Genomic DNA, 24,276 nt, shown 5'->3' with positions numbered 1-24,276 from the left:
CAATCCAGTCTGATAGCTTCCTAGACCAGTTCTACACAGCCAACCAAACACATACCTAGGATATTTCTGATGCTGACATAATCATAATCATATACCCAACTATACTACAACTAAAAAAGTTACATTTCCTTTTTGAACAAAGTACCTGCATGCTGAGATTTTGAAGGGAAATACCAAATGAGAGTGGTTTTTCTTGATTTGTGATCTAAAGAAAAACAAAGTAAATTACTTAGGTGGATTATTAGTTAGACAAAATTCACTTTATAGAAAAAGTCAAATATCTGAGAAGTATCTTATTTCAAATTTTCAAAAACATTTTCAGAATAATTTTTGCTCTATTTTTTCTAAAAACAAATTGCTAAACATTAATGTATTAATGTTGCATAGAATACTATATTTGTAGAATGTTTTTAAATTTATAAAAACATAATAAAATTGATACAGTAATCTGTTTAAAATGGGAGTGAAACTGAGTTGTGTTTCAGAGTAGGAAAAGTCAGGAGAAAGGCAAAGTGCAGCCCTGCTTTGATTTAATCTGAAACTTTGGATAATCCTTTACTCCAGAGAGATATTTGACTCTTGTATGAATTGCCCCAGTCTCAGTCAGCACCAGACTACAGCCAAGCAAACCCAGGAATTCAGCACCATCACCTGCACAGAAACAGTCCCAAAGGCCCTGCCCCTTCCTGAGATGGAGTGAAACTTAACTGAGACAGCCAATGCGTTCAGCACCAACTTTTCCCAGAAAGAAAAAATGTTCTATTTTTATATAAATTCTCCAGCAATGTGTTTAAAAATAACAACCTCTATGCACTTTAGAATATAAAATAACAGTAAATGCTTTAGGCTCAAAGACCTACCTACTTTGAGAATTTTTACAGACTTGCTCTTCCCATGTATTTACTGTTTTTTTGTTTTGTTTCAATCTCAGGTTCTTCGGTCATCTTTTAAGCAGCATCTGGAAGCTCTATCAAATCCACAGATGTTGAATGCCTCTCAAAAGTGTGGCAGCATTATTTCATCAAACTTGTATTATGGGCATAACTTTATTTTAAAGGGGAAAAGATATGTATACACTCAGAAGATTTATGTGTATTTTCATTGTAAAAATTCAACTTTTTGTTAAGTTGAATTGTTAAAAAATATTTTTGAAGCTAAGGAGGCTCTTTAAAGGAGTTGTTTCTTCAAAGAACCAAGATCAAGCCAGGTTAATGACATAATTCTCTATGGCACATGTACGAATTAGAGTTGTGCCTTTTCTACCACACAGGATTAGATAAACATCAGAAGTAGGCTTTTGAAAAATGATAGGGTAACATTTAAAGCCAATGAGATGGTTATCTTTTATTGTGAACTTGACACGATCTAGAATCATCTGAGCAAAGTGGTCTCAAGGAGAACTGTCAAGATCAGGCTGATTTATGGGCATGTCTGGGAGGACAGGGTGATTGGGGGAATGGCAGTCTTGATGATGTTAACTGATATGCGGAGGCCCAGCCCTTGGTGGGTGGCATCATTTCCTGGGTTTGGGTCCTGTGCTGCTTAGGAGTGGCCAAAGCAAGCTGAGAATAGGCCTGCACACTCATTCTGTCTCTGCTCTGAATGCAGATGTGACTCTCGGCTTCACGTTCCTGCCCTGATTTTCTGCACTGATGGACCGTGACCTGGATTATAGCCAGTAAACCATTTCTCCCTTAAAGATGCTTTTGTTGTGGTATTTTATCATAGCAATAGAAAAACCAAAAACTAGAACAAAAACTAATTACATATTTAAGAAAACAATAAACTATTGAAGAGCAAAAGTTAAGTTAGCTCTACTTATTCCTAAACCAGTACTCTTTCCTGGAGGTTAAAAAAAATTAAACAAAAAAAAAAAAATCTGTGAAATTCATTAACTCTCAAGACATTGCCTCCATAACCCAAAGTTTGAATACTTAAGCAAAGTACAATCAAGCACTCATTAAAAATGTAACCATAAAAAGAAAAGATCTTATGGTCTTCAGCTCTCTGTCCTTCCATCTCCCAGTATTAACTAGGCTGGCCATTACAGAGCAAAAGCCAGTCACAGTAAAATACATACTTGAGGAAAAAATACTTACATCATCTTCATAACGAACATGGATATTGGAAATTTTCACTTGAAGGTTTTTTATGATTTGAGTAATTAATTTTTCCGTAAACGTGTCCTGTTTCTCCTCCAGAGGATTTTCTAAAATTGCAAATATTCCTTTTTAAATTGAATAAAACACATGCCCTATAAATATCCATATTTATAGTATAAGTATATTAAAGTAACATAATGCTTTTGATAAAGAAAATGTATAACATTTTAAATAAATCACTTGAGGATTCCAAAATCTCTCATACCAAAGGATTTTCAAAAACAACTAAATGCACAATGTTTAAAAGCTAGTTTCTTATCTCATAAGACTAGAGCCAACTATGTTAAGTTCACTGGTATTAAATTTTATAACCAGATTGTAAGGGCCAGAGGACAAGGATATCTGCCAGGAGACAGTGTCTTCTATAAACGTCAAATACTGCAGCCATAAAAATCATAACAATATGGTTGCCTAAACAAAACCTGCACAATGACAACACCAGTTAATGTGTCAACAACATGGACAGGGGAAAATTCAGAAGGCCCTACCCCTAGATGAAGAGCTACAGACAAAAAAATGCCTGGTAAGAAAGGGAGAATCAGCCTTTTCCAGGGACAAGCCTCATGAAAGGTTATCCAATCTCAAGAGGTCAGCCCTCAACACATGTACATCAGAGTTAACACTAAATGGATTCAGCAGGTTGAATTTATATATACACATGTACACACAAACACATACACTAATAATAATGATGATGATCATGATGATAATTAAGAGGTGGTCATGAATTTGAGAGGGAGTAGAAGCAACATAAGAAGAGCAGAAAAAAGGTGTGGAACATGTGGAAATGATGTTTAAAGTCTTTGTTTTATACATTTATTTATTTGAAAATTTCATACATGAACTATATATCATTTCCATCCATTCTCTCAAAGTTTAAAAACACTCCATAGCTCTCTATTTCGGGCAGACCTTGCCTTCAATTTTAGAAGTAAAGCTATAGGAAGATAACTCCTCTGTCACCATCACTTGATTCCAACTACTTTTAAGGTAACCAATGACCCAAATGTCAAAAATAAAGTGATAATCATCATCTTAACTGATATCCCATCGGGGTCTGGTATATTATTTGCTTCTTAATATAGCCTCTTTCCCATGAAATCATAAACTTCAACTTTCCTCTTACTATCTACCCATCCTTTTTAATGGTCTTTTGTGTGTCTTTCTCCTCTACTTAATCTTTAGATGACAGGTTTCCTTAAAACTCAATCTTCTCATTCTATACTGTTGCTGCAGAGAATCTCATTCACATCCTAAAATATTTAACTGTTACCCTAATGTTGAGAACTTTCAAAACAATATTGAACAAAGGAAAAAGTAAAATGCAGAGTGGGGAGAATCTGACACATTTAGTAAATAACCAAGAAGTCAATATGGCTACGAGAAAGAATGCAATAGGATTTGGAGCCAGTTATGAAGGAGGGAAAGTAGACAGCACTCCAGCATGAGCTTTTAATCTGTCTTGTTGAAGCACTTAAAACTTCATCCTGGTAACAAGGTGTCACCAGTGAATTTTATGTATTAGTATTTTGGACCTAAGAACAAATAAGTTCTCATTAAACATGGTTTATATTGCGTGCATTTCCCTTTTTCAGTTACAACCTCATTAAAGCAAACTAAAGGAATGTAAATGAAAAAAATCAAAAACCAGGTAAACCCCAAAGCCAGAAGGTAAAAGACTTGGGGAAAAGCAACAAAAAACAGATGGCTTCAGACAAGCTGAAGAAGAAACTTAAATCCTAAACAACCCAGGATGGTGCTGTCATTGAATCATAAGGTAAGGATTTAAACCCAGGATTCTGAAAGATTCCTGGACCTGAAATCACACAGAACAGAAACAGCAATCAGGGAGCATCCTTAAAAGAAGAGGGAGATGTTACAGTTAAGACCACTGTGCTTTTCCAAAGTCCCCAAATTCAATGCCCAAACCCACGTTAGCTCACAACTGTCTGTAACTGTAGTTGCAGAGGATCTGATTCAATCTTCTGACATAGGCAGGCACCACGCATGCAAATCATGCACAGACACACAGGCAGACAAAATACCCCTACACATAAAATTTAAATTTAAAAAGGAATTGTTTTAAAATATATATAATAAGCAGTCAAATGTGTAGGACTCCACCCTTTCCCAGCCCAATGGCTAAGAAACTATCCTTTGTTTTTCAGCCTACTGAACATGTAAGAGTTTATCACAGGTAAAACAGACCTAACAGGCTCCAAAATCTGATAAACAGTACATAGGGAACAGGATGAGCCTACGCAAAGACAGAAGTAATTAAAAGGCTTTATAATGAAGTCACATCTGTATTCACTCCTAAATAAATAACAAAGTTATGGTTTTTAAAATTTTATTTGTCACGCAGGGTGGCACACACCTTTAATCCCAGCACTCAAGAGGCAAAGGCAAGCAAATCTATATAAGATACAGACCAGCCATGCTGGTGGCCACATCAGAGGAGCAACAGGTAGCAATTGAAGTTCAAGGTATCAGCCCACCAGGAGGGAACTCTCTGACAGGTCAACCTCGGTTAGGCAAGGTCACAAGACCACAGACCCTGGAATGTCTTTTGCTTGTGCTGTGCCTTTACATGTTTACTGTGGCCATCTTTCTCTGGTATCTGGCATGGTGTGAATGGGTGTGAAGAAATCCCCACTGCCTGTAATGTAGTGTGTTTATCTCGTGGAAACATCCCATTCTACTGGACATTTTTATCTGTAGGTTGTCATGAAGATGATTCATCCCTAGATTATACTGTCTAATTGATAATAATAATGATAGCTTATACAGAGTTTTGATGAATAAAAATAAATACAAGGAAATGTTACACCATTAAGGCCTATGAGTTTTACAGCTAAGGCTTACAAGCTTCACCTAAAGAGCTGCTTTAGATCACCATTTAGGTTAATGATTAAGGAAAACAACTGAGTCCACAGGAGCCAAGCTGGCTCTAATTCTCTTTATGCTAAAAGATGCAGTCTCGAGTTTCGGTGTGCACCATTAGCTGAGACAAACCTTCAAAATAACTTCAGGTTAGACCAGATTCTTCGTTAATAGTTTTAAGATGAATAATCCCAGAAAACAATCTAAAGTTCACAAGGACACATAGTTGAGTTATAGATTCATTAGGCTAGAGTCAAAAATACAGAACAGCCTGACTGTTCCTATCTGACATACTTGCCTTTCTAGGTCTGGTGGAAAATCAAAGGTCATGATTAATTCCTTGTACCCATTCCTGACTTCAACTTTCTGATACAAGAAACAATTGATAAACGGGTACATATCCTGAGGATTCAAAGTTCATCTAACTAACTGTTTTTCTGTATACAAGTTTAGGTTTGTGACTCTTTTAAAATTTCTTACAAGATTACCTTTCAAGATAGATAATAGAGTGATTGATTCTTTCTTTGTAACTGCAATATGTATCCTGCCAACAAAATAGTTGGCTGTGAAAAAAAAATGTTCCTTGCTTGCTCATGTTCTATTAATCTGTAATAAGTTACTTAGATGTATTATATATGAGTTATTGGGATGACTGTTTTTAATCATGTAAGGGAGATGAAAAACATGTTTTTACCTATATTCACTATAATCATTCACTTGAAAAATGGAATGTAACTACATTGTAATTCCTTTATTGCCTGAAAGACTTTATTGGGGTATATAAGCTGCAAAGCGAGAGAGGAAGAAGAAAGAATAAAGAAGGAAACCATCAAGATAGCATGTATCTTTTTCCCTAACTCCTTAGATAGAAAAGTCTAGTGTACACCAACACTGTGGATTCCTTTCAAGCCCTGGGCTGTCTGGAGGCTAGTACCCCAGGTGGCAATACAGCCAGAGATATATAGTAAGACCCTGTCTGTCTGTCTATCTGTGTCTGTCTGTCTGTCTGTCTGTCTCTCTCTCTCTCTCTCTCTCTCACACACACACACACACAATGTATATATGTACCTATACACATTAAAATATATTTTGTTAGAGTTGAATATCTGGCTCAGTAGTAAACATTCATATCATTCGGATAATTGTCATAGTTCAACATCAAAGGAAGTATGAACATGTAACATAAGCTTAACTTAATGAAACTGAATATCTTATTCAGCAATATGGTATTTCTCTAGGGAATGGGTAAAGGGATTAGTGCAGACTTTGTTTTTATAAAGTATAAGTCCTATAGTACTATTTTACTTTTAAATCTATGTATATGTATTATTTTGACAAAATAATTTTTAAAGGAAAAGGCCTGAAAGACTTAGGAAAGGGAGGATTAGAGAAGAGATAAATTACTACACAGACTATGAAGGAAATATGACAAGAAAGTAAAATTACATGTGATATTCCTACAGGTTGTGTTACGATTCTATTAATGTTTGCCACAAGGTAAAACATGTATTACTGGAGTTTATTTTTCATTTAAAAAAAAAAAAAAAGATAGGAAGAAAGACACCTACAACCCCAGCACTAAGAAAGCAAGGCAAAAAGACCATGAATTCAAGGCCAACCTAGGCTACAAAGTAGATTCCAGGCCAGGCATGGCCACACAGCAAGATTTTTTTCTCATTTAAAAAAAAAAAAAGAAAAAGAAAGCTACCCTTTTCTCACCACCAAAAAATAATACAAATGAGTGCACGGTAAAGAACTAAGTATAATCAAGAGTAGATAATAGATATAAGGGGGCTACAAAGGCAAAGTCTAGAAAGATAAGAAGATATACTTGATAAACTTGCTAATATTAAAATATGACTTTACCTCACCAGCAACTATTATTTGCCTTAAATTTCTGCAAGGTAATTTCAGCAAACATAACAAAACAAACAAACCATATAGCTTTCCAGGTAATAAGATGATTTCCTGCTTGTAACAATCTCAGAACCAGGCAACGGTGTTGCATGCCTTTAATCCCAGCACTCAGGAAGCATTGGCATGAAGATCTCTTGTGAATTAGAGGCCAGCCTGATCTACTGAGTTAGTTCCAAGGACAGACAAGGCTACACAAAGAAACCCTATCTTGAAAAAACAAACAAAAACAAAAACAAAACAAACAAAAAACCATAACCTCAGTACATCTAGTAGAAAACAATATTCTGTTACAATATCTACATGCTTTATTATCACTGTTTACTGGTATTTTACCTTGATCAACTACTTTCTGTTTTGCTTCTTCTATTCTTTTTAGTTCCTGTTGCTTTGCTTCCATTAGTTGCTTTTCTTCTTTGATGGGATCATATTTTATTCCTACAGAAAACACGAAAAAAATTTCAATTACCTTAAATTTAAATATACTTGAAAATCATTACTAATTCAAATAAAATTTAGTGAGATCTAAACAACAAAAAAACAATTCTATTTGAAATCTACAAATCCCAAATTAAAATCCTAAATTATCTTCACCAAAAGTACTTGGAATAAAAATATATAAAGATTTTTCTATCTAAAAATAAGAATAAATTATAAATTTTAAATGACTTACTAGAAGAAGGCACTATCAGTAAATAGATTTCTTCCAAAACAGCTTCAACTGGTTGAGTATAAAGGTTTTTCCATGGAATTTTAAGTTTAAGACTACCTACATTAAAATAATGAAGACAAGAATACTGTTCATTAAACATACATCTACCAATCTACTTTCTATAAAGCTTTAGAAGAAATCTTTCAAAAATCAGTAAAACAAGCAATAGTGTCAGGGAACCCATACAGTCCTATAAAATTGACTACATCTATATAACTCATTTAAAATGGGTACTTTTTCATTCAACAAATACATCATGAAATATACTAAGTGGTAAAAATACAATAAAAGAAACATATACAAATAAAAGAATGACAGAAACTATGTGAAAAAGTATACAAATAATACCTTAGTGGATTCTGTTTGTCTAGTGAACTTTCTAGTACTTAACTTATTGTCATTTTTTAAAAAGGAAAAACAAAAGAAGGCAACCTTTAAAGAAAATGGGTCTATCTACTCTTCTTATATGTGTGTACAAATATAAAATACTTTGCTATGGGACGGTCTTTCTGTATGCTGTAAATATGTGTTGCTCCCATTGGTTAATAAATAAAGCTACTTTGGCCTATGGTAAGGCAGGATAAGAGCGAGGAGGGAAATCCAAGAGAGATACAGAGAGAAGAAGGGTGGAGTCAGGGCAGACACCATCCAGGTGCCCAAGAAACAAGATGTGAACAGACTGGTAACGCTGTGGCCACATGGCAAAATAAAAATTAATAGAAATGAGTTAACTTAAGATGCTAGAGCTAGCTAGCAATAAGCCTGAGCCATAGACCAAAATGTCTGTAATTAATATTAAGCCTCTGAGTGGTTATTTTATAAGCTGCTGCTGGCCAAGCAGGACACAGAAAAGTTTCATTCTACAATACTTGTTTTTATATAGTTTTGTAAAATCGTGCTGGGATCAATCCTGTGATGATTAATACTCATTGTCAATGTGACAGGATTTACAATCACCTATGAAACTAGAAGTGCCCATGAGGACATTTCTAGAGAGGTTTAACAGAAGATGAAAGACTTATTCTGAAGGTGAGCAATACAATGTCAGAGGCTAGAGTCCCACACTGAATAACAAAAAGAAAGAGAGCTGGCACCAGCATTTCTCTCTCCTTCCTGACTACAGACAAAATATGACAAGCCACCTCACTTTCTTGCTGCCATCCCTTCCCTATTATGATGAACTGCACCCTCAAGCAGAAACAAATAAACCCTTCCTTCAGTTGCTTGTATCAGGCACTTTGTCATAGCTATGAGAAAAGTAACTAGTGAAACTCTCGGTACTCCTGGTATATTTTTAAATTTTTCTTGAATTGAGGTTACATTGACATACACTGAGATTCAACTATAATCAGTGTAAAATTAATGTGACTTCTGGCCAATGTCTAAAAGCAACATACAAGAAATTTATTATAAGACTGTTTTACAATATAATAATAATATTATTCCACCCAACTATGCATTCCTCAGATTGTGTTACAGTAAAGAAGTAAATGAAGTCAAATCAACTTAAGATTATGAAAATTTTTTACACTGGTTACAAGTCTTTAAAAAATTACCAATCCAAACTATCAGAAACATGCAATAATTAAGATGTCAGAAGGGAAATATCTTGTAGTATTTTCCAATTCTTACTTATGCTAAACTTTCTTTACAGGGACAAGACAGAATTTAGATTCTAAAAATGTCAAATAAAAATTTCCTGTGGTATACAGTCTAATAACAACTGTAAGTACAATATACAAAATTGTAAAGACTATCATCATAAAATTTTTATGTAAGCTTTGAGAATGTCCGTTTTTCAGACATTATCACAGCTTCAGTAACACTATATAAATCCTACTATAGGAAGAGACAGACAGACAGAAAGATTCAATTTAAGACACTATGATCTCAATCAACCTTTATGACACTTAAATAAATGCACAACAGCATAAATTAAGAATCCTAAGAGACAACTTTATTAAACATGTTAAATTCTTACATTTAGTTTGTTTCTGATCTACCAACACATTAACTGCTTTAAATTCATACTGTATTTATTTAAAATTCATACTTTAATGAATTACAAACATGGGTAAAATAATTGAAAACAAACAAAAAGCACTTTATTTTCCAGAGTAAGAAACCTGAAACAATTTCTACAACACAATCAAGGTTTGATTTTCATCCATAGCTACAGTGTTTGGATGATCAAAACCCTTTATGTTATGTATCTTGTACTTATTACATACTAGCAAACATAACTAATCAGAAATATAGAAACTAACACAGTTCCTGCTTTGACTCTCAACTCAACTTTAAGACCTACTAAAATGAGCAATTACTGTTCAAGTAGTACACTTACCCACAATATTTTTAAGTCATACAACTAAGTTCTACATAAACAAAAACACACAAATATTATATTTTAAATTAATGCTCATAAGCATTAGGAAGATTACATTACAGCAATAACAGTTTAATTACTTAGGTTGCATGTCCAACAAGGAGAACATTCCAGTGGTAAATATGGCTTACCTATATGACCAACCTTAACTTTGAATGGTACATCCAGTTCACTCTATAAAGAAAAGTAAATTTGTAAATAATAATAATAAATCCATATAAGGATAATTATTTTCTTCCTAAAATCACTTATGGGTATTTTAATTACCTTGCACACTCTTTTTATCTTCAGCATTCACTTAAATTTAATGGTTTATTTATAGAAAGCCTCTCTTTTCAAAGTAAATGGTTAGGCATATACTTACTTAAGTAATATTGAACAGATAGCTTTTTATAGAAATTAATACTTCATTTCACAAAATTGGCATTTTACATAATAATAATTTCAAAACTGTTTTCCTTGTCTTTAGGAAAAGAAAGCTCTTATAATAACTGGTGCTGGGGAACGTGGATAGCCAATAGTAAAAATAGGAAGTTGAGTCTTTGTACTATACCATATGTAAAACTCAACATGAATCAAAACTAAACAGAAAATCTAAAACTTTATAGTTTAGATTAGTGGTTCTTAACCTGTGGGTCACGACCCCTTTGGGAGTTGAACACCCTTTCACGGGAGTCATCTAAAAACATTGGAAATACCACATATTTACATTATGACTCATAACATAAAATTACAGTATTAAGTAGCAATGAAAATAATTTTATGGTTGGGGGTCACCACAACATGAGGAACTGTATTAAAGGGTCACAGCATTAGGAAAGTTGAGACCACTGGTTTAGAGGAAAACACTCCCATGAACTGTAGACTAATAGCTATGGAGCCCCATAGGACTAGACTAGGCCCTCTGGATACAGGAGACAGTTGTTTAGCTCAAACTGTTTAGAGGACACCCAGACAGGGCGATCAGGATCCATCCCTGGTGCATGGGCAGGCTTTTTGGAGCCCAGTGCCTATGGTGTGACAACTTGCACAGTGTTGGTAAAGTGGGGAAGGGCTTGGACCTGTGAGTGTGCCAGGATCTGCCGACTCACCATGGGAGACCTTGATTTGGAAAATGTGGGGATGGGGGGTGGCCTGGGAGGGAAGGCTGGGGGGTGGGAAGAGGGAAGGGGTGGGATTTGTGGTTGGTATGTAAAGTGAATAGAAAATTTTTTTAATAAAGGAAAATAATAGAGAAAAACACAAGAAAAAATCTTCATGACAGATATCATGGAAATGAAAACAAAAACAAAACAAAACTACACTGTCAGTTTCTATCTTTAAGAATTTAGATCTATGTTGCAAAGTTCATATTTTATGAAAATAGCTTTCAAAATTTTTTTCATAGATAAGTAAATTTAAGGTGGCATGTTAAATTAGGTATGAGTGTACTTAAATATACTCATGTAAAGTTTCATAGACAAGACCTACCAATGCATTTTCTTTAATTTGAAGGTTCTTGAGGGCCACAGCTCCTTAAAAACAAAAACAAAAAAAAAGAAAGAAAGAAAACAATATATTCGACTGTATTTCATTTTTAAATATGCTTCATTTTAAATACAACACCAGAGAAAAATAATTGTCATAACAGAAAATAGAATTTATTTTTACTAGCCCATGTTCATTCTTCTGCACAGTCTAAGAAGATCTGACAGGAGAATCTCTTGCCTACCACCAGCCTAGATGAAAAACACTCCAGAACTCCAGACTCCATGATATTCAAGAGAAAAAAATGGCAGAAAGCAATAGGGAAGGATGCCTGATACCCTCTTCTCTTCTCTGAGCGCGCGCGCACACACACACACACACAGAATACACACATATACACAACATGAATTCGCACAATGCTATGACATAGAATGTAATAGTAAAATGAAAACACAAACTTACTCTCTATCACTTTAATTAAACACAAACAGGTTAGCAGGGAGCAAATGTCTGTAAATCTAGCACTTTGGAGGCCAGAAGCTGAGGTACCAATAAACAGCAAGTACAAGACCAGTGAGATACACAGTGAGAACCAGACTCAAAATAGTAAAGGCTGAAATAGAGCTTTGTGGTAGAGCACTTGCTCAACATGCACAACTTCCTGGGTTCAAGCCCTCTGCAACAGACATAAATTGGCAGAGTGGAGTCTAGTGAATGGATAAGCAGTGTCCGATAATATGCTGTTAAAGACTGTCTCTAACTCTTAAGTGCACACATTAAGTTAAAAATCAAAATCATAGGAAAAAAATTCTAAGCTGATAATCAAAACACAAAGACAAGTAGGGAATATGATTCAGCAAATCCACATCTAGGCATTTAACCAATGTATCTGAAAACATGGATGAAAAGAGAAATAGTCGCATTCATAGCAGTATTATTCCAAAAGAGCAACTCACCTATTCATCAACAGATGGAAGAAAAAAAACCTCTCTCTCTCTCTCTCTCTCTCTCTCTCTCTCTCTCTCTCTCTCTCTCTCTCTGGCGAGGATAATATTATTCATTTTTAAAAATGATTTGAATTCATGCTACAACATAGAAAAACTGTAAGGACACATTGTTTAATGAAAGAAGCCAGTAAAAAACAGGGTAAATAGATAGCGGAGTATGAGTTATTACTGCTTAATGGATACTGTTTGACTTGTTCTACAAGTAGATGGTTTTGAATGCTGTAACACATTGTGAATTTAGTGACACTGAGGTATACATATGTAAGATTGTTAAGGACATAAATATTGAGACTATTATGGTGGAATATACCTTTGATCCCAGTACTTGGGATGCAGAGTCAAGGGGATCTCTGTATCTTCAAGCCACCCTGCCTAACACAGTAAGTTTCAGGACAGCCAGAGCTTTAAGTGAGATGCCTCCAAAAAATAAAATAAAATAAAAAAAAATAAGGAAGGAAGGAAACAAAAGCATGTGTGTGCATGTTTTTCCCTATATAGTGCATATATATATAGTACATATGCTATATACTGTATCTATATATAGTGCATATATATGTATATATATACATATATATATAGTGCATCTCTGTAATTTTTCAAATGGGGCAGGGATCTGAAAGAAAACTGAAAACTCCCAGATGAATAAAAATTAACAGGAAATGCTGCCAGTAGACTCATTTAAAGGGAATGCTAAAAAAAAGGGGGGGAGTTAAGAGAAATGGAAAATTAAAGAAGTAAGGAGGACAAAATCAAATATTTTATTTGTATTGTTCTTAAATAAGCTAATGGAAAGTTGTTTGTTCTGAACATTAACAGTAAAATGCACTGGCTCACTCTGCAGGTGCAATGAAAGCACAGTGTTTCTAGAAGAAACTGTATTGTCTGTTACCCATGAAGCAGTAAAGTGTCATCTGAACAGACTTAGACTAGATTTAAGTGAATACTACAAACTCTAAGTGTGGTTGATATATTTGTGCACCCCGATAAACTTATCTGGGGGTCAGAAAACAGAACAGCCATAATAATAAACATAGAGGTTAGGCAGTGTTAGCACACACCTTTACTCCTAGCATTCCAGAGGCAGAGAATCCATCTGGATCTCTGTTAGTTTAAAGCCACACTGGAAACAGCCAGGCATGGTGACTCACGCCTTTAATCCCAGGAAGTGATGGCAGAAAGGTATATAAGGCATAAAAACTAGGAACTAGGTCTAGTTAAGCTTTTAGGTTTTGAGCAGCAGTTCAGCTGAGATCTACTCTGGATGAGGACTCAGAGGCTTCCAGTCTGAGGAAACAGGATCAGCTGAGGAATTGGCAAGGCGAGGTGGCTGTGGCTTGTTCTGCTTCTCTGATCTTCCAGCATTCACCCCAATACCTGGCTCCAGGTTTGTTTTTTATTAATAAGATCTTTTAAGATTCGTGCTACATCTAAGTGCTGTGGGATGTTCTGCATGCTATGAATATGTGTTGCTCTGATTGGTTGATAAATAAAACGTTTATTGGCCAGTAGCCAGACAGGAAGTATAGGTGGGATAAGCAGACAAGGAGAATTCTGAGAAGAGGAAGGCTAAGTCAGGATATGCCAGCCCACCGTCCAGGGAGCAGCATACAATGGCGCACAGGTAAAGCCATGGAACATGTGGTGACATATAGATTAACAGAAATGGGCTGAGTTTAAGTCTAAGAGCTAGTCAGTAGTAAGTGAGCCTGAACTAATGGCCGAGTAGTTTTAATTAATATAAGCCTCTGTGTGTTTACTTGGATCTGAACAGCTGCAGACTGGGTGGCGCACAGAAAAACTTTCAGCTACATCTAAGACGATTTTTTAAAGTATAATTAATATGCAAGAAAAAAATAAAATGTTTATGAAATGCTCAATGAAAACCCGAGAGGGCAGAAAACTTTTCTTTTTAAGATACAGGTCCAACAAATAGAATATAGTTAGAATATGACAGATAACACCAAAAGGCTCAAAATTTTTTTTTCTTGTATTCAACATATAACCCTCTACAACTAAATGTATCATGAGTTTTCTATGCAAACATCATGTAATTCTTTAGCAAACATCAAATGGGTATCCTAGAATTCAATCCCATGTCAATATTTTATATCTAAATTTTTATATCTAATACTTTATATCTAAAAATAGAGATGATTCCACAAATTAAAGAGTTCTAGTCAACATAAAAATACTCATCATTTCTACACTAACCATAGGTCCACGGTTATGACCTATGTGACCCCATAGGTTCATATATTTGAATGCTTGGTCATTAGGGAGTGGTGCTGCTCTTCCTGCTGCCTGGTGATCCAAATGTAGAACTCTTAGCTACCTTTCCAGCACCATGTCAGCCTGCATGCTGCCATGCTTCCTGACATGACAATGAACTAAACCTCTGAAACTGTAAAAGACAGCCCCAATTAAATGTTTTCCTTTATAAGACTTGCCATGGTCATAGTGTCTCTTCACAGCAACAGAACACTGACTAAGACAGAAGTTGGTACCAGGGACTGGAGTATTGTGTGAGATAGGCCTGACCATGCTTTTGTTTGGAGGAATATTGAACATGTTCAGACTTTGGACTAGAAAAACAACTAGACACTTTAAGTGGAGTTTAATGAGCCATCCTGCACCACTGGGCTAGGGCCTAGGGACATCGTAGCATAAAAGATAGTGGTACTGACAGCAATGTAGACTATGATGGCCCAGCATCAAGCAACTGAACTTGACAGCTTCAGCCACGTGGTTCTGGCTTCAGAGTCAAGGATACAAGAAAGAGGTTGTAGAATCTCCCTCTATGACTAAGGAAAGCCGCTGAGGCCAGACATGTGTCAGGCGTGTCCCTACATAGAGGCACAGAGAGACCATTGTGTGAAGCTCTGAAGGTGAAGCCTGGATTGTCTTGGAGACCCCAAGATCCTGGGAATGCCAGACTCATAGGATACCTGCTGAGGAAAGCTGCTAACAGGCAGTGGAATCAGCCCCAAAGTGAAAAGTGTGTTGCAGTTAACAAAGCTAAAAAAGAGCTGGAGATCTGAAGAGCACTTTGACATCAGACTTGGAGATGCAGAGTTTGGAGTTTGCAGTTTGCCCAGCTGGATTTTAGTCTTGCTTTGGTCACAGTGCTCCTACATCCTCTCTGGATATGCCACAAGTGCACCAACTTCAACTCTTTAGTAGGGTAGAAGCTAATCAAGTTACCCTACGAGTTTTTACAGTTAGAATACCAAGACCATACCTTTCCTAGAGGCTGATAAGTGGGACTGGAGGTTCCAATTTTCTAATATTCTAACTATATGGTCTTTCTGGTGATTGGTCCATTCTGGGGCCTATCTAGGGACCCTTCCTTGTCACCTCAATAGCATAAATTAAAACTATCAAAGGGACTCATCATGAATAACAAAAATTAATCCTGTCATAGGAAAATTCATGAATATAGGAACTCTGCAATAGGAACCACAGACAAACATCAAATACATATCACACAATATAGGTATAAAACCATTAATCCAACTACATCAATAGTAAATTTAGATGTAACTTGGAAAGTTGAACCAAAAAAATGCCAAAGTGAATGAAAAAAAACCCTCAAATTTAATTCATTTACCAAGAAACCCCCTTCAATTATAAAGACATAAACGGATTTAAAGTAAAGAGTTAGTGAGAGAGATACAACAAATCCAGAGTAGCTCTACAGTTTCAGTAACATTACAAATGGCAAAGGAGCCAGTTCTCCAAGAAGATAACAAATTTCTGTTCCAGAAAGAACATTGTTTTATGAGGATCACCACCACGCACCAAGAAGCGGAGAACTGTAGTAACCTACAGAGTACCTTGGCTTAGAGTCATAGAATAATCAGCAAACTACACACTGACCGCTACGATAATGATCACAAGGCAGCTAACAGAACCTAGCAGGAGAGGTGGAAAGCTACCATACCTTCCCCGGAATTTCAGCCACGACTCCCTTGTGACCCCCACCTACAGAGTCTTAGAGAGAATCCTAAGATATGTGGAGATAAGGGCAACTGAGGGTAGGATTCCACTGACAAGGCTTTCATGAGGATTTCACCCATGCCAAGTTGAGATTTCTATATAATATAGCTACGTAGCAGGAGAGGTGGAAAGCTACCATACCTTCCCCGGAATTTCAGCCACGACTCCCTTGTGACCCCCACCTACAGAGTCTTAGAGAGAATCCTAAGATATGTGGAGATAAGGGCAACTGAGGGTAGGATTCCACTGACAAGGCTTTCATGAGGATTTCACCCATGCCAAGTTGAGATTTCTATATAATATAGCTACTTTAGAGTCACCATACTCCTGTAAGTAACCTCAAACTGGCTCACGAAGATGATCTGCACTAATTTCCAGAAAAAAAAAAAATGAAGGGGGGGAGGGAGGGAGGGAGGGAGGGAGGGAGGGAGGGAGGGAGAGAGAGAGAGAGAGAGAGAGAGAGAGAGAGAGAGAGAGAGAGAGAGGAAGAAATAGAAGGAGAGAAGGAAAGGGAGAGAGGGAGGGAGAAAGGAAGGGAAGGGAGAAAGGAAGGGAAGGGAGAAGGGAAGGGAAGGGAGAAAGGGAGGGAAGGGAAGGGAGAAAGGAGAGAAAAGACGAAAAGAAGGAAGAAATTCAACTTTGTAAACTCTTTAACACAGGTTATTGAAAAGAGACTGTTAGAGATTCAGACCCAAACTGAGCTACTTTTAATCCTCTTAAAAGCCATTTGCTATAATCTGCCTAACCTGATGTCCCCACTAATGGAAACATGTCTTATCTATGACTTTTGTTGTGTGATTTGTAAAAGTCCATTTAACAATGTCTCTGCTGGAATACGTTACTCCAGGCAACTAAAACCTGTGTTCCTAGGACATAGTCATTTGTACTTGGCTAAAAACAAACTCATTTCCCTTTTAATTAAGAGCTGTATTTTACAACCTAACAGTTTTGAGGAATGAAAATAAGGGCTCAAGGAAGGACAATCCACCTTCACCAAACTTGGCAGAAGGTACCTGTGCAAGCCCTTTGTGACTGATCATTCACTCTGCTTGCCTGAGCGTATGTTGGCAATTCTTTCAGAGACCCAACCCTCCCCTTTGGTTTAATTGATGGTATACTGATTTGCTCAACTGGTGGTTGGACATCCTCTCAGAGTATCTGGTAAAGGATTTGTTTACCTCTCCACCCCCAGCATTTGACTGTTACAGTTAGAGCTTTACTTTCTGTTTTCCGTACAACATGTGAGTCTGTGTTTTCTTCTTGTGTGCCATTGCACTCTTGCCCATTCTACGAGCATACTGAACATAAAAGTTACTTGTTCCCTCCAGCACAAGACAGTGGTGGTAAAATGACTCATGTAATACCATCTTGTCTTAACTCTAGTTTGTGTCTTCCTAGATGCCCCTCAGCTTTCCACCCTGTAACAGCCACATCCACCTTGGCAACACTTTGGGGAATGTCCGTGACCCTCACCATAGTCTAGGTGTTTTAATCAAAATAATTAATGCTTGTGTAAGCTAAAACATAAAGCTGAAATAACTAGGAGGAACTGTAAATCAAAATTAATTGTAGTGTAGTGTCTAAAAAATACTACTAAGCTCTGCAAGAAAACAGATGCTATTGGGCTACCCCAACTCTCACTGATGTAAGCCTCCTCAAGCACTGACACTAATTGTGGGTTTGTCTTTAAAAATACTTTGCCCTTCAGCTTTGACACCAAGAGACATTTTGAAGGTGTGAGCCTATTCTTGGTCTGACTATTACTAAAGGACTCTTATACTCTTAATTGGATTAACTATAGAGATAACTATCTCCCATGGATCCTTTCACTGGTGTCAGGGGAACTCCATAGGATGTACAGTTAACTCATAGGAAGCCCAAGACAACAGACCCCACTCACAGTTTGTATGAAACTTTGCTGCCTCAGTCAGGTATATTCCCATAAATGTGCAGAATAGACCACACATGGAATGAGAGAAAACTTCAGAGAGGTAAGTGGCACATAAATCTGACTCAAAACACAACTCTCTCCAGCTAGTATAGGTTACAGTTTCGGAGAAGAAAAAATAAAATAAAATAAAAAGACATCAAAATGGAAAGCAGAAATTCAGAGAAGGAAAAAGTACTGAGTGGGTGGGGGAAACAGTAGTAATAAGCACACATCATCATCTGGTACTTTAGCTGGCTTTATATTTTATAATTATGGTAATTTAACCTACAAGTTATTTGGAAAACATGAGGAATGTCTGCTATGCCCAAACTTAATTTTTGTTTTGATTTGATTGGCTTGTTTCTTTTCAGGCTAAACTAAAATTCCTATACAACAGAACTAAAGATACTAAATGAGCAATCACTATGAACTGGAATTTAAGAACAACTAGGAAGAAACAATAATATTGCTAGTTTACTTTGAATACTGTATTAAAAAAGATGTTAAGGAACATGGAATAAAAATGTCTAAGGTTTTTTCAGAACTAAAGATGAACTCCAAGGAATCTGTTCTCAATCCCTACTGACTAGTATCTGCCCTACACCGACCTTGTTTTCTCTACTTTCTTTATCCTGTTCTTCCATTCTTTTCTCTAGTGATTACCAAACAAAACAAAATTCCCTGTCCAAGGAAAAGATGAGGGGCTTTTTAAAGATACAATCTACAGGGAAGTGGTCCTATACTGTCTATACTCCCTGGACAAAAACTTGTGTTACAGACTTTATAAGGTTTCTGAGTTGTATTAGGACCTCTGTGTTTTACTAAATAAATTTTCTATCATCCTACTGACATACAAAACAGGATTTTCTTTCATCAAACATTTCTATTTATAAGCATGCCTCCCTCTCTGTTGTTTAGTTCTTAAAGCAGGAAAAAATACTACCTTACCTCTGCATACCTACCTTCACCTTCTGACCTCTTGGCTCCTTAAGCTTTATCAATGATTAAGCTAGGCTTCCTGTCTTCAAAATTTAGTTTCTAAGAGTGCACTCTGATTTAAAGTAATTATATGTCATTGTGTCTGCTTGGTTTAGCTGCCCATTTCTTTGGATTATTTGATATTCTTAAGATTATAATATAAACCCGGCGGTGGTGGCGCATGCCTTTAATCCCAGTACTAGGGAGAGAGAGGCAGGCAGATCTCTGTGAGTTCGAGGCCAGCCTGGGCTACAAAGTGAGTTCCAGGAAAGGCTCCAAAGCTACACAGAGAAATCCTGTCTCAAAAAACAAAAAACAAAACAACAACAAAAAGATTATAATATAAAAGTTTTAAGACACAGAACCCCAACAAGAGTTTTCAGCCTGACCAAATTAAGCAGCTGTGATTCTTAACATCAGTTTGACAAAACTGGGCATGCCTATGGGGACTGTCTCGATTACATCAACTACTGTGGGAAGCCCCACCTTCATTCATTATTCTAGGACCACTCCCTGAACAGAGGGCCTAATCCATATAAAATGGAGAAGTAAAGTAAGGATTAGCTCACATTAAGCAGTACTCTCCAGACTATGCAACATGACCAGCTCCCTCAAGCTCCTGCCATTGTGATTTCCCTGTTATGACAGACTATAACGGGGAACTCTGAGCCAAATAAGCCCTTTCTCCTTTATTGTTTTTCAGAGTATTTTATCACAGCAACAAGAACAAAAATTAAGGTAGCAGAGGATCTTATTTCATTCAATTACACATTTAGACACTTCTTTTAAAATTATTTTCTTTGTTTCATGATTCTATGTTTTATGGTTTTAACATAAGGTTATACCACCTTGGCTTACCAGTATATTTCCTATATAGTAATCTTAAGATAAATGCTATGTGATATATTTACATAATAAAACCCCACCCACTCAAAGAATGATTTGATTCAAATTGGCTTATACATAAGTACTGGTGTAACCTTTGTAAAAAAAAAAAATTCCTTCTAGTTCACAATATAACAGAAATATTAAGGGCATGTCCCAGCTCTAATAGTTCAAAGCCAGATTTGGTTACCTCTCCCAATATGTTGATTAAAGAAACAAACAATGGTAAGGGACAAAGAGAAATCTGATCAATATGGCCACACTGAGAGGGACAAATAAATGACATGTAGTAACCATCTTCAGGAGAACCGTAAACCTTTATGTAAATATTTTAAAAACTGAGACGAAAGACAAGGGTATAACTAAGCAGCCTTAGACAAGGTTTGTTCTCAATCATTAAGTTCTGGTTCTACAAAGTTGTCAAAGTTGTCCTAGGAAGTCCTTGTAACTTGAAATGACAAGCTGGTCCTGAAATGGCTACTTCTGCCTAAAGGTACAGACTTATTCTGATGAACAAAGTCCCCTCATATATAGCTTTGCTGTTCTGAAATACACAATGACTGCAGGTTTAGGACCATGATTTTTCGTTCCCTGTTGCGTTGAAAGGAAATGAAATAGACTAGATGAACACCCTCCTTAAGAGACACCCATGAAGAGTAAAGAGGGAATCTGACCTAAAACTAAAGAGATTCAGAATAAAGCCAGAGGATTCAGGCTTTGATACTGCTTTTGGTTGCCTTGTAGGTCCAAGTAAAAAATCAATGCCTTTTAGGAAAGGTATTTTTTAAGTATATGTTATAATAGGACTTTATCAAATCTAATGATTAGTTAATTCTGTTTTTTAGATAAATAAAAATATTACCAGGACTAGTATGTTATGTCTATTTTCAGATGCAGCTTCTTGAGGTTTTATTAGTTATCTCATTTTGTTAAAAAAAAAAAAAAAAAAAAACTAAATTCAAAATCTTTCACATAAAAGAAAAAAACAAAATAAAAAGGAACCAACAAGGACAAACAAATACAAAAGGGTACAGATATGGAATGTTTCTGGTAAAGGAGGTAAAAGAAAAAGGAAATGCTTTTAGATAAGAAAGAACTTTGTATGATAAAAGGAGTCTTTATACTAAAGTAAATGATTTTTCCAAAAAGGAAAAAGGAAGTTAAGCCTGTGAACCCCAGTATAACCATAATCCCAGCACTTGGGAAACTGAGACTGAGTTAGTTCAAGATCATCCTTATCCATCTAGGAATTAGAGGTCAATCTAGGCTACATGAGACTTTGCCTTAAAAAAAAAAAAAAAAAGTCTGATAAAATGACTCAGCAGGTAAAAGTACTTGACTGGAATTTGACCCTTAGGAAGGAGAAAACTTAACTCCTCAAAGTTGTCCTCTGACCTCTACATCCACACCTTCGGTATGTACATAACTACACTTAAACACACAATAATAATAAATAAATAAAAACTGAAGAAAAAAGCAAACAAAGGTGAGGGCAAAACTAGAAAGCTAAAAATATGTCATCTGAAGGTTTATGAAAGTTAAAACTTAATGGCATGGGTATGATTAAGTTTACTATAATTCAACAATTCTAAAGATTTCTTTAAGTTGAAGTTAAATACAATGCTAATAAAACTAAAGCCTAACTTCTTACAACACTATGGTTTTACATTTGCAAAACAATTTGCTTAGAAAATATGGTCTTTATGCTTTATACTGTTATAAATTGGCCATTTAAAGCCCAGTGATTGCGTTTTATCCAAATGTCATGACAAAAATAAAAATAAAAATAGGGCTGAAGAGATGGCTCAGAGATTAAGAGCACTGACTGCTCTCCCAGAGGTCCTGAGTTCAATTCCCAGGAACCACATGGTGGCTCACAACCATCTGTAATGAGATCTGGTGCCCTCTTCTGGCCTGCAGGCATACATTCAGACAGAACACTGTATACATAATAAATAAATAAATAAATAAATCTATCTTTAGGAAAGATATATATATTTATAATTTTTAACAATAAAACAAAATTGGATGATATTTTCCCCTGGTATTGAGAATTGAGCCTATGGTCTCACGTGTAGTATGCAAGTACTCTGCCACTGAACATCAAAGACTTATTTAGAAGACAACGTTCTTACCACATCCCTAAGGCTCAATACATGCTCTTAAAGTGCATGGAGTAAAAATTAAGTCCCATAAAAGAAATCCCCAAAGAATTCATTCACCTGTAAGGGGACTGGCACAATACAAAGAAAAGAAAATGCATGCCACCAATATGAAAAAAGGAGGTCCACATCTTTTCCACAGTCACAGAAAATTGCAATGGTTGACTATCTAAGAACAGAATAACTCAGTACCCTCTAAATTTACAAAATCATAGGAAACACTAAAATTTTAATTTGAAAAAGTCAGTAGACAACTCTGTCCTCACATTTACATTCATTAAAAACTGACAAATACCCAAGGCCAGTCTGGTCTACACTGCAAATTCCAGGACAGCCAAGGCCATTACATTAGTGATACCCTATCTCAAAACAAACAAATAATACAACAAAAACCTGACAAAAAAGTCTGTACAAAATCTGTACTAAAAACATCCCAAATTGCTAACCACTTTACAACAGTCATCTTGAGCCACTACTGCCTAGATGAGAAGAATCTCTCTTCTTAAGCCTGGCCACATCTTCTCTGGCTCCCCCTCTTCCCACAGGAGCTTCCCTTTTCTGAGGTGTCACCTCAGATTCAACACCCACTAGGAGTGTATACAAAAATAAACTGACGCCGGGCGGTAGTGGCACACACCTTTAATCCCAGTACTCGGGAGGCAGAGCCAGGCGGATCTCTGTGAGTTCGAGGCCGGCTTGGTCTACAGAGCGAGATCCAGGAAAGGCGCAAAACTACACAGAGAAACCCTGTCTCGAAAAACCAAAAAAAAAAAAAACAAAAAAAAAAAAAACAAAAATAAACTGTCTTGCAAAATAAAATAACAAATGCTATTTCCTCAAATATTTAATGTCTCTGTATAAATTCTGTTCTTTGGGGTCTTTTCATATCCTTTTTAAAGATTTACTTTTATTTTATGTACACTGGTGTTTTGCCTGCATATGTATCTGTGTGAGAGTGTCAGATTCCCTGGAACTGGAGTTACACACAGTTGTGAACTCCATGTTGGTACTGAGAATTAAACCTAAATCCTCTGGAAGAGCAGTCAGTACTCTTAACCAGCTGAGCCATGTCTCCCACCCTGTTTTCCTATTTTTAAGTTGTAAGTTCATGCTGACCTCTGCACCTGTGATTGTTCCATAGACGTGAATTCCATTCTTCAATTTAATGGTTATAATTTCATTAACTCAATCTCATCAAAAATCTCATGAGTTTCATCTTAATGATGTAGTCCCTTCTGTAATGATTATACAGAATCTAACAAGTCAACCAGCAAGGAGTAAGAATGGCTGGAAACACTACTCCAACAAATACAAACGAATTTTAATACTAAACCTATATCCTCTCCTACTGGGTTGATATCTTCCCTTGTGAGTCTTTTCCTTGTCTTGGCATGGAAAAAACTCTGTTGTGAAAAAGGGGCATGCCTGCTAAATTACATACATAATCATGAAACTCATTTAAAGGGCAAATGCTTTAAAAATGTTTACAATATTTGGCCTACTGAACAAAATTTTCATGGTTCCTACAGTCTTCAATCCTCTACACTGGTGACTATGAACAAATGGCACTTAAACATTATTATAATTGTTAAAATAAGGATTTCAGGTTCCTTAACGGAAGCTATTCTTATTAGTCCTTCTAAATCTAAGATCTATCCCACGTGTAAAATGTTTATGTCCTTATAAAATAATTGCTAGGTAACCTCGGAAACTAGGCAAAGGGGCTGGGGAGATGGCTCAGCGGGGAAAGTGCTTGCTGTACAAATATGAGGACTGTAGTTTGGTTCCCTAGAA

General features: G+C 36.2%; 1 protein-coding gene across 6 annotated transcripts in view; it reads right to left on the bottom strand.

Moving 5' to 3' along the window:
* The window catches only part of Vps13a (vacuolar protein sorting 13 homolog A), a 221,449-nt gene that overhangs the window by 184,491 nt on the left and 12,682 nt on the right, over positions 1–24,276 (bottom strand). For all 6 annotated transcript variants that reach the window (XR_009378680.1, XM_059259973.1, XM_059259982.1 and 3 more), the window contains exons 2-7: positions 11,528–11,571; positions 10,189–10,231; positions 7,633–7,728; positions 7,296–7,397; positions 2,100–2,209; positions 146–205 (exon numbers count right to left, since the gene is read on the bottom strand). Coding sequence is in view for 5 of the 6 variants with exons in the window: in XM_059259973.1 (XP_059115956.1) it covers positions 146–205; positions 2,100–2,209; positions 7,296–7,397; positions 7,633–7,728; positions 10,189–10,231; positions 11,528–11,571 (455 nt within the window). In the remaining variant the exon portion in view is untranslated. The remainder of the gene's footprint in view (positions 1–145; positions 206–2,099; positions 2,210–7,295; positions 7,398–7,632; positions 7,729–10,188; positions 10,232–11,527; positions 11,572–24,276) is intronic.

Source organism: Peromyscus eremicus, chromosome 1, assembly GCF_949786415.1.
Source record: "Peromyscus eremicus chromosome 1, PerEre_H2_v1, whole genome shotgun sequence".
In the NCBI taxonomy this organism is placed as follows: Eukaryota; Metazoa; Chordata; class Mammalia; order Rodentia; family Cricetidae; genus Peromyscus; species Peromyscus eremicus.
The sequence above is the reverse complement of the archived record's forward strand: the minus strand, read 5'-3'. Positions and strand labels throughout refer to the sequence as shown.